This window comes from Phoenix dactylifera, chromosome 2 (assembly GCF_009389715.1).
Source record: "Phoenix dactylifera cultivar Barhee BC4 chromosome 2, palm_55x_up_171113_PBpolish2nd_filt_p, whole genome shotgun sequence".
NCBI lineage: Eukaryota > Viridiplantae > Streptophyta > Magnoliopsida > Arecales > Arecaceae > Phoenix > Phoenix dactylifera.
The window spans coordinates 26779163-26791143 of NC_052393.1; the positions used below are offsets into that span (position 1 = coordinate 26779163).

General features: G+C 37.1%; 1 protein-coding gene across 3 annotated transcripts; it reads right to left on the minus strand.

Moving 5' to 3' along the window:
- Positions 1-3322: 3322 nt before the first annotated feature.
- LOC103714523 (cell division cycle 20.2, cofactor of APC complex-like) lies at positions 3323-7603 on the minus strand. 3 transcript variants are annotated; one of them, XR_003387056.2, is made up of 7 exons: positions 7130-7603; positions 6163-6444; positions 5783-6052; positions 4771-5361; positions 4426-4661; positions 4282-4315; positions 3323-3722 (listed from the first exon to the last, which is right to left on the minus strand). XR_003387056.2 is itself a non-coding variant. In XM_026807448.2 (5 exons), exons 1-5 carry the CDS (start codon positions 7268-7270, stop codon positions 4521-4523), a joined length of 1425 nt encoding a protein of 474 aa, XP_026663249.2. In that variant the 5' UTR covers positions 7271-7603; the 3' UTR covers positions 3330-4520. The 3 variants fall into 3 exon arrangements, 1 of the variants encoding a protein (XP_026663249.2); XR_003387057.2 differs by lacking the exon at positions 4282-4315; XM_026807448.2 differs by having other exon boundaries at positions 3330-4661.
- Positions 7604-11981: the final 4378 nt, after the last annotated feature.

The following is an 11981-nucleotide window of genomic DNA, read 5'->3' on the forward strand; positions in this document are numbered from 1 at the left end:
AAGATTTGTGCCACATAAGGATATTGCATGGGGCTGGTTTTAAGTTTGAGTTAAATAATTAGAATTTAACCTAATTTAAACCAAAAATCTAGCTAATCGAGAGGATGGAGTGATTATTAGTTGGATCAAATCTACCGCTTAATTAGTGGATCAAATCAACCACGAAGCAACTCGTACAATGATGGATGAATCGAAAAAGAGCATAATTCACATGCTTTTGTATGTGTTACTTCAATAGTGAATCTGATCTAGCTAAAAAAAATACCAGAGGATGAGTATTCGTTTCGGTATTGTCTCGAAGGAAAGAATAAATAGAAAGAAAAAGGTAGAATAGGAGGATGATTGAACAATTCCGTGCAAAAAGCGAGAAACCCAGGGAATTTTAGGACGGACGGGAACCTCCAACCGTCCACTTTTGTTTGTTTTCCCAAAAAGGGGCCCGCTGTTTCGAGATTTACGTGCGAATCTAACGCAGAACCCAACGCCGTACAGGGAATCTTCAGTGTTCGTTGGGTGCAACTTTCTTAAAAGTTTGGACCATATATATATGGGACCGCCGTCTCGACCCTAGCTGTCCCTTGCCTTGCATAGCTCTACCTTTTCCTTGTTGACAAGTTTGGTGTTCTACTAGCCATGAAAATTGAAAGATGAGCATTCATCTCTCTCTGTATGTGGCAGCCATGAAGCATTCATCTCTTTGTTGAGCTCCAACTTAAATAAGATTTGATAAGCTACAAATGAATCGATACATCCATGCTCTGCCTATGCAGCGCTTGCTTCGATGATATCACCAATTATCAATTGAAAAAGAAGACAAAAAATCGAAGTTTTGGAAATGGTTTGCCCCGGAATCTAGCCTCCATCCTAAATGAGATCGGTGTAGCGTAACAACTAGGGATTAACCTCTCTTGATTTCAAAGAAGAGAAAGAGAATGATTCATGATCTCTTTGTTGAGCTGACGATATTCTGCTCAAGTCTCGAGCACGTTTAATTAGGAAACAAGCTAAACTCAAATTGACTTCTAAACAAACCAAGCACAAACACCATAGGATTTAAAAAAATCCAAGGTGAGGCTTCTGAGCTTGGCTCAATAATAAACTTGCTTAATTAAGTAATAAGTTAATTAGCTTAAATAGTTTTTTCATAAGTAACATATAACAAGTTGAAATTTAGTAGCCTAGGACTTGACTTGGCTCAAATTATTTGCACCCCTGGGTTTTACATCATGCTCTTTAATGGGTGTCTATTGATTGCCATGTCTCAAACGCTCTCTTTTGGCATTTGGACAAAGCTTTGGTCAATGACATCACCATCTAGCTGGATTGTTTTCTTTATTACAATAAAAGAAATAACATGCTCTCCACGTAATTAACATCCCAAAATAATGAAGAGCCCAGTGCGAAATCTAGTTATGTTGGAAAGCAACACAACAATTATGCCTTGAAATGCCTTCCAACCCTTGAGTAGGATCTCATCATAGGTTTTAATTATTTGGAGCTGAGATTGGAGGGCACACTTTTCTCAATGGAATCCAACATCCATCCTACATTATTTTCTCCATTTCTATGGTATAATCTAATGCCTATGCCCATTGTGTCGGCTAAAGGTAGATTACTGGAAAACTGATACTTAGAGATGTACCTTCCAAGACTTCAACTTGGAACATCTCCTAAAGTGAGGAAAGATATGAGCATTGAGGCACTACCCAACTTACTTTTTTTTCTATAATATATATTTTTTTGGTACATTATGTAAATCCTTAACAAGAGATTATATATAAGCTACCTAATCCTTGAGTGCAACTTAAAGAAAACCTAATGTCAAGTCTGACCAAAGCCAAGGTCTTGGGTTAGATTTTAGACGTTTTCTGAACCCACTTAGTTGAATAAATTAGGTTTTTTTTGAGTTAGGTCCATGTGGAATCTAAGTTCAAAGCACTAGACCTAGATATTTGATTTATGATCGGTTGGGTCCGCACAAGTCCATTCAATTTAGTGGAAACTTTCAGCATTGCCGGGTCCAAACTTTGCGTGCTCAAATGTTGGCATCATGGCTCTGATGACAACTATGTTTGTTATTGTTTTGTCATCTTTGATGAATATCAAAACCAGTGTTGTCCCTTCCAAGCATCGGAGCTCTACTTGATATTTCCATTGACAATGATGACAAGTTTCCTTATAGCCATGGTAGTGGGTCAAGATTCATACTTCATTGGAAATCAGAGAAGCAACACCAAAATTTCTATGCTCAATCTTCTATGGTATAAAATGTAATAATTTTTTAGCTAATTTTTTCCCCGCATTATGGCAAAGATATGAAAAAGACACCATAACTTACTATAAATAAATCCATTATAGAATATGTATAAAAAATTATGTTTTACTTATTAGGATAACCCACAAATTCAGCTGAAAGATGTTATTTGGATTCCTTGCGTCAATATAAATATTTCAGATCTACGAAATACAAAGTTGATGCGGAACAAAACAGATATTTGTATAGATCCTTAAGCATTATAAAGAATAAACAATTCGAATCCATCTGAATGCATGATTTTTTTATTTGATTTAAAACTAGAGGGGCATATTGATTTTTTCTTTTTTTATAATTCTCATGCTTGTATTACACCTCCAAGTTTCTAAAATTACTTATTCACCCAATAGGAGAGATGGAGTAAATAGCGTACTTATTTACCCAAGAAGAAGAAGAAGAAGAAAAATTTCACATTGTCTTTGTCAAAGCATTGCTATAACTTTATTTTAAATCATGGTTGAATACAAGTTATCAACGGCTACTGAGCTGAAATAAACATGGTGGAAAATTTCTGCCACAGGACTCGAATGGGTTCTGTGAAATGTCAGAATGCTTGCAAATTGGGCCATCTAGTCCACATTACTCTTTCTGTGCAAGTACATGGTCAAGAACCCAACTAATCATCATGTGACACCTCAGCACTCGGAAGCTAGCGGATTATGATTCTATGCAGGCTGAATTGCAAATCTATGGGTACCAACCATGAAGTCATGGAATCATAATTCTTTATGGCTGGGTTTATTTAGTTCAATTTTAAATTATGTTGGCCAGAGTACTAGACTGTGGACAAGGAGCATGACTACCTTCAATGAAATGGATTCAATGGATCCAAACCTAATCCACAGTCAGAAACTCTCCTAGCACTGCAACTGAAACAATATACAAGGATTTGAATTATTAAGCTGTTGATTAAGCCACAACATGTGGCATAAGTAACACAATCAAGCTATGTTGGCTATAGCAAGCCTAGAAATACCAGACAATAAATATTAGAAGATAAACGAAGAGACACAAGTAATTTACGTGGTTCGGCAAGATGCCTACATCCACGGGGAGAATGGGAGAGAAATTTCATTATACGAGTTTATGATACAAGTAATGAACCAATTTGGTTCTTGTTGATATAGTTCCGTACATAGTTAAAATGTTTCCATACTGCCCACTCTCCCTGGACCCAAGAATCTTCTTTACCACAAAATTATTAGGTGGACCAGATTCACCGTGGACCTAAGATGAAATTCATCCCCATTTCCTACGTCTTTCTTTTTATGTGTAATAGCAATGTACGCTAGGATGAATTTCATCATAAGTCTACGGTGGACCTAGCCCACCTAATAATTTCTCCTTCTTACAAAGAAACCCTAGAAGATCCAAACCAACCGTAGTCTTTCTTACCAAATTGAGTACACTGAAATGTGAAAAAAGGCAGTCAAACTCAAAAAAAAGAAATCGAAAGAAAAAAAAAACAATGCAAAATATTTACAGACAATAGCTCTAAAATTTTCTTTTATTTTCTATTTTTTATGGGATGAGAAAAAGGGACTGCGTCCAAGGGCCGATATCCTAGGGGTTTAAACTTCAGTTGCAATAATTAACCACAATTATTTATCATTTAAAAAAAATCAAATTTCTGTGTAAATTTGATGATTACTATCTATACCTATCCTTTCTTAAATTACTATTATTGGATTATTTAGTGGCCAAAACCTAAGAACAAAAGATAAGATGTTCTTTTTCTTTTTATAGAGGGGGGTGTTTTATATTCACTAACACTAAATTAAATCTAAGTTATAAATTAATTCATGCAACACTAACACTAAATTCATGCTAGCACAAGATTTATACAAATTTGATACCACCAATTTGGAATAAATTTCAAGTCTTCATGAGATTAGTTTTTATCTATGGTATCTTAATTTAAAATTAAAATTGTTTGAGTAAATTATGAGATTTTTGAAATTATTCACCTTTTTAGAGAAATTGGTGTGCCAGTAATATGATCTGCAACAAAATCCATGAGAAAACCTAAGATTAATACGTATAGACTGCGATAAAAATCCGACAAAATTAAATTTCAAAATGACCAAAATCAGTTCAAAACTTTCAACTACCTTGAAGTAGGCTATGTTTTCCATCCCAATTCTTTCCATCGCACCATGCTTTCAAGGATTAGACGGAGACCCATCCCGTTCCTACCCCTCCTTTCTCACCTAATGTGATAACTGGTGAAGGGTCCTGTACTAGCTATCTTGGCAGCAGGCTTTGGTGCATCAGGAGTCCCAAATACATTCCAAAATCTCAGTGTTTCATCCCCCGCCGCAGATGCCACTGTGCACCCATCTGGACTCTGTAAATTTCAATAGAAACAGGCACATCAATAATTAAATTTATAACATATAAATAAAGTCATTAGAAATCTATGGCCATGTTAAGTCTGAAGAAAATATCGAACATACCTGAGCCATGAAGAGAACCCGAGAGGTATGGCCCATGAGCTCTGCAATCTTCACCATCGAAGGGTACTTCCAGAGAGTCAGTTGGTTCTGAGTAAAGCCATGAGAGCTCAGCAGTTCGCGCTCGTTTTTATTCCACAATAGGGAGCACACCTGGGAGCCAGTGTCCACTGAATTCAAGCGGGCCCCGGTATGAGTGTTCCAAAACTTGATGCACCGGTCGCCGCCGCCGCCACCGGATGCGAGCAAGTTGCTCTGGAAGGGACACCAAGCGAGGGACTTAACCGCAGCCATGTGGTCCTCCAACCTGTGGAGCCACTGATTCTGGCCTGGAGATGGATTTGAAGAGGCCATGGATAGGTCCCATATGTGAAGCAAGTTGTCGTTGCCTCCGCTCGCCAGCTGCTGTCCTGAGCCTGACCACTTCAACCCACAGACCTCTTGCTGGTGTCCTCGGTAGGTCTGCACAATGTGCGACCTTATTCTCACATCATTATTGACAATCTTTCCATCCATCCCCCCTGTTGTGAGTATGTTGTTGTTCCAAGCAAGAGATCCAACTCGAGATCCATGGACTCCTCTCAAAGTTCTCAACTGCAAATTTATAAGAAACAAGTAATCAGAAACCACAAAAACCATCACTTTGGATACAGCAAGGAATCAAGAACTACTGTGTAGTAGACTATCTAGAACCACAAGTGCTTCAGATTCACAATTTGCAAAAGAAAAAGAACCCTGAGAAGTTCTTTCAGTAAGTGAATAGAAGCTTCGTATTTGATATGTAATAATTTTAGTAGTTCCTGAGCAACCCCCATAGAACTTTTTTGATTGCATTCATCAACCCAGGCCAACAAGAATAGATAAGAATATTTTCAGAATGAATGCAAATGCAGGCCAAATAAAAATTATATCTTTGCTTGGATTCATCAATCAACCTAAATCCCACAAATTCAAATTTCACAGGAACCTAAAGAATAGGCAAACAAAAACAAGGGGGCAGAGAAATGACACTAACCAGGTTGCTGGAGCTTGAGTCCCACAATTGGATATCAGAGGAGTTCAAACCAACAGCAATATGCCGGCCATCAGGAGCCCAACTGACACTAGTGACAGGACCGACATCTTCGTCCACGGTGACAAGCTCGGATGTAGAACCATCTGAAGCATTCCAAAGATACACCGTGTTCCCAAGGGCGATCGACAGAACATTGCTGCTTCCCCAATCCAGCAGATTCAGATAGTAGTCATCAACAAGGTCTGGTGCATCAAGAGTCCTCTCAGCAGACTGCCAAAGATCAAGAAAACCCAAGAAAGTTGAGAACAGAAACAACAGCATTTGGCCAAGAAGAACAAAATATAGACAACAAGATGTTGCAGAAGAAGTAGAAAACTCACCTGGGGAATGTATCTCCGTGCCTTTGCCGACTTGGCCTGATGGGAAGAGACATTGGAGTGGGCTTCTTGGAGGAAACCTTCTGTAGGTGCCGGGGGCTTACTCTTGAAAGCAAGAATTCGAGTTCTATTATTCAGAAGATTCTCGGCAAGAAGCCTTCTGTATGCCTCTTTGGATGGGGATGCAGCTGCAGCGCTCTCCTTCTCTTTCCTTGTCTCTGTTAGCAGGTAGTAGGCCATGTCAAAATCCATGGCAGACCGGTCCGGAATGAATCTATCTCCTCCCTTCAATTGACCAAAAAGGAAAATTAAGCCCAAGAAAGCAGCATTTTCACACAGAAACCAAAAACTGGAACACCTAAAGAAGATAGTATTAAGAATTCCGTAAAGGAATAGAACTTTCAAGAGATTGCAAGAAAAGCATACATCCAAGAGAGGGGGATGGTGACCAGGAGAAAAGATTTGTTCACAGACTGCAAAGAATGTTTAGATGATACGGAGAAGATGAAATCAAATAAAGAAAGAAATCTTCAAAAGGACTCGTAATATCAGCAAGCCAAGAAATCAAATGCAGAGCACAGAAACATCAATATAGCCCTAAAAACAAATGTTTTCTCCATGAAGTCAAATATGAACCAGTAATTTTCCACAGAGATCAGGAAAGAGAATGTCTTAGGGACGGAAAAGAGGCAAAAGGAATTCTTTCAAAAGGACTCGTAATATCATCAGCATAGCCCTAAAATAAATCCAAAGCCAAGAAATCAAACATGAACCAGTAATTTTCCACAAAAATCAGGAAAGAAAACGTCTGAGGATCAGAAAAAGGAGCAAAACAAAAAATTTCTCTTGAAATCACATAGAACTTTTAACAAACATCTGAGTGACAAAGAACGAGACAAAACCCATATGTACGGGAAAGAACTAATTACTGAGGATCACAAATATTCTTTAAAAGAAAGATGATGCTTACGCTCTGCCGGGAAGAAAAATCCTTCGATGAGGAGCGGAGAGAAGGCATGTAAGGCCTTGAACCGACTTCTCGAAGAGGGTGGCGAGATGCAGGCCGGGCCTTCTCGGAAGGGATGGAAGAAGAGAAACTTCCGGCATCCATTGCTAGCAGAAAACAAAAAATACAAGAAAACAAAGACTAGAACACAAAATAAATGACTAATTACAGAGATTAAAACTAAGATAAAGAGAAACCCTGCACCAAAGAAAACGTTAGCGAACAATGAAACTAAAGGACTAAGAATGAAGAAGAACGCAAAACGGGAGCTTTTCTTTGAGGGAGAACAGATCGAGATCGTTGCAGGAGGAGAAGTTCGAGAAAAGAGTCCTTTCTCCTTCTCCTGAGAGTTTTTTTCTTTTTGCTGAGAGTGAAGGCTTGGATGTGGCGATCCCTTTTTATGGGTGTTGGGGTTTCTGCCTTTTCTAAAGCCGCAACGGCTAGTTTTTTTTGTTTTTTGGTAATCTCTCTCCCCTAACGCTTCGTCCGGAATATAGCCGTTGGAGGGGTGAATCTAAATTTAACCAGGTCGCATTACGATTACCGTATCCTGGATTGCCATAACGCGCACGTGAAAAGGGGTCCGAAGGATGAACGGTTGTGATGATAGGTTAGATTTGAGAGGATAGTTGAACGGTTGTGATCCTGAAACTGCTCAGCCTCCGGCTTAGTTTTGTTTATAACTGGGCCTGGGCTATCCTAATAGCTAGCCCAATATTTGTAATCTCCACCTTTAGGTCTAGCTGGCCTAGAATATGCGCTGAATTTAGTCAAGGAAGGACTGCCACAAAAAAATAAAGGGTCCATAGGATTAATGGTTGTGATGGCAGGTGAGATTAGAGAAAATAGGTGGATGGTTGTGATCTATCAGGAGCATCGAACTTCCAAAATCAACATAAATGCGAATCAAATTTGTGGAAAGCAATTTGATTGTCTTTTAAGTTTAGATTATAGCATGTTTTACAACGACGGATAAGAGATGAGGAGCCAGCCAAAACCCACCATGAATTGCAACAATTCTTTGATTTGCACATGGAATGGTTTGATTTCATATACATCCCATTTGCCATTGAAAATACTGGAATAGAATGGTTTGAAGATGTGATTCATAAAATTCATAGTATTGGACTCTTAAAGTCCGACTATGAATTGGGCCTCACTGGCAGAGCTAATTATTGGCATTACTTATATGTAAGATCTAGTTTTCTTCTGAGCCTACAACATGATTTAATGCAATTTTGGACCTACACCATAGGGCTAAATATAGTTCCTGCCTTTTTATAGGGTTAGTTATGGTCATATTTATAAAGAGTAGTAAAGAGTTAATGATTTGTAATTTTTTGCATTGGAAAAACTCATTTGTGATGCTTAGGAATTGTTTTATTACTATTTAGATATTTGTCTCTTTTACAAATCATTATTTGTTAAGTAGTTGAAACTATCGACGGCTTCCAAAATTTGGATTAAAATTGCAATATACTTTTGATTGATTTCATATAATCATGTTTAATTAATGTTTTATCAATATTTTATCAACTAATTGGGGTAAATTCTTACCATTGGACTGCTAATATCATTTTTTTGGTTTTTCCATCTTTGTAGATCTTAAAAGTCTAAAGGCTGAGGAGGCATTATTACAGAGTATGATTAGAAGTGAAGTTTGGGATTTAATGCACGTCAGACTTATTTTTATGGTTTGTTTACCAAAATATAATTGAGAAAATTTTCTCTAATCATATTACTCACTAGAGAGTTAGTAGGGTTGAATCTGTGATTCAAATTACCAAAATACTTTATCAAAGAACATAGTTGGTGGAATGATAAATGTGACATTGGGTTGGTTTGGGTTTGATTTGGACCTGCAGCATGTTCATGCAAATTTTTTATGTCAAGTTATTAGATGCAATGTGGTAGTGACACTGGGTTGCCGCACCAAGTACATGCAAGGGCCTAAATGATGACATGATATGATGATAGATGAAATTGAGATGAGAAGTGGGTGGTTGTGATTGCATAGAACTCATCTATCCAAATCATAGACTACCAAAAATAAACCAATTTGAAGCATTACCTGTAAAGAATGATCCTTGGATTCTTCCATTAGTTCTTGTGCCTCCACCCACTTCCATAGAACCCAACCATTACTTCTATAATAGTAATATATCAAACAAAAATCTTCTGCATCTCAGTGTGAAGACAGCTTTAGTAAAAGTATATACTAAACTAAATAATCTAAAAATTTTATTTGCACATGAGTTACTCTTTGGACACCCAACATTGATTCAAATATCAATATCATAAATCATATGATTTTATTTTTAAATTTAGTAAAAGTTCATACACTTCATTTCTTACCAATCTTATTGTCTTTTTTTTTTTGCTCTTCATTTCAGTCTCACTCGTTCACTTTATATTTTCTTATTTGAACTTCTCTTTACTCTTTTTGACTCTTCATTTCGTAACTCATTGAAGGAAATATGCTCTTTGAATCTAGCCTCTCCAGAAAACAAATTCATAATTTGAGTTTTAGTCTAACAATGTTCTAGGAATATGTGGATCACATTGTTTTTGTACCATATATTTGTTGTGTACTTGATTTATGACATGATTATACCTTACAAATCTCTCCTACATCTCCTGTATGAGAACCATTTAGTACATACAAATATACATTAGTTAAATTATGTAATATAATTTTGAGTTACCATTTGGATACTTTACAATACTAGTGGTATAGATATCATTCTTGATATGATTTCATTTTATATAGCAAGTAGAACTTCTTGCATTCTATTTTAAAAGGCTCTCTTGATATGCATGAATGCAATAAATTAAACACATTTTAGAGAAAATATGCCTCTACAATTATTCCAATCCTAATTCTAAAAAGCAACTAGAGACATCCATCCTAAGCTTCATGCATCACATATGCGAGGATGATGTGACAAAGCCTCTGGAATCCAACATGCCACTAGACTAGAAGACCCTTGATGAGACACTTATTCTAATTATGAAAATTGGATAGAACTTATAATTTTTTTAAAACTAGCAAAATGCACTCAGGACATCAATCAAGCACATAGTCCGGTAACTTTTTGGTACAGAAGGAGGCATGGCCTGTAGAAAATTAAATTTCTACAAAACAAAGGAAACTAGTCTCCAGCCTGTAAGTTGATATCAAGATCCAATTCATGCTTAGCTATCCAATCAGCCACCTGGTTAGCTTCACGATGTATATGGGTTGCTATGAAAGCAGGATAAGTCCTTTTCCACAGCCAAATATCCTCGGGAAGTAGCTTATCTGCACATTTAGTAGGATAAGTCTCTACTATTTTTTTAAAATTCTTGTCTGACTTAGACATCGAAGGATTTCTTGCTGAACAAAATTTGATGATCTTTGGTAACTGTCTCTCAATCCAGCACTAATATCAAAAAGCCATTAGGTTGGGTCGGATTTTGGCGGCAACACTATGTGTGTGTGTATATATACATGTATATGCATGTATGCGTGCATGTATATCACATAAACACACATTTTTTGAATACTTGATGCATAGGTCAAGAATTTCCATGTCTCACAATTTTTGGTGTTCAAGCAATTTGGAGCGGTAGATCACATTTGATTTCTTAGGTCGTTGTTGTTGGACCCCCATCATCCAATTTATGATTTGACTAGATCTGAGTGGGTCTCCACTCAAACGAATCCAAGTCTATATCCAAAGTGAGGTGTTATCTTGCTAGTTATGTTAGACAAAACCTTCATTTTTGAACAAGAACATTGGTAGGGGTCTGTACAGGTAAGCCCTTGCTTCCTTGAGTGGGTCTCCTATTAGCGGACTCGTAGAGGAAAGCCATGATGTCCTCAGCGTTGGCGTATTTGTTGGTCCGAGCCAACATTTATGCGAAGTCAATGGGAAAATACTTTTCCAGCGAGACAAGGTAGCTCGATGATTAAATGCTAACAAGTAATATAGCGACTGACTGATCCAGTTCGCGGACATCCAGCATCGCCATAGGGAAGCCTAATTCGACGAAATTGTGCTTATTATCATTGCAGATAATTTAACTTAAGTTTTAACCAATTTAATCATCAATTTTGTAATAGGACATTTATTTGATTATGTTATGATTAGTTTTGAAAAAAGAAACTCTCTTTTCTTCTCTTCTAATTGACGAAATTAGGCTTATTATCATTGCAGATAATTTAACTTTTTAAGTTTTAATCAATGTCATCATCAGTTTTGTAATAGGACATTTATTTGATAATGTTATGACTAGTTTTGAAAAGAGAAACTCTCTTTTCTTTTCTTCTAACATCTCTCTCCTTGTTTCTTACTCCCACTTTTTTCTCATTTCCATACGAATACTTTGGTGGCCACAAATCATCTAATTCGCCAAGGGCCATGGGTGCAGTTGAAGGGGACTACAAACTTCAACATTTTAACTCTCCAAGTCCAACAAATTAGGACAAGTTTACAAATCTCACATTTAGTTACTGCTCAGAATAGAGTTTGAAATATGAATGTAGACTTCTTAAACTCTCCAAGCACTGGAACTGAAACAGTATATACGAATTCGAACTATTAAGCTGCTGATTAAGCCACAATATGTGGCATATGTAACACAATCAAGTTATGTTAGCTAGGCCATATCAATATAGGAATACAACAATGCATGGTAATACTGGCACAAAGTAGTAAAAGCCTAGAAAGACCACACCATAAATATTAGAAGATGAATGAAGAGACACAAGCAATTTACGTGGTTCGGCAAGGTGCCTACATCCACAGAGAGCGGAGAGAAATTCCATTTTACG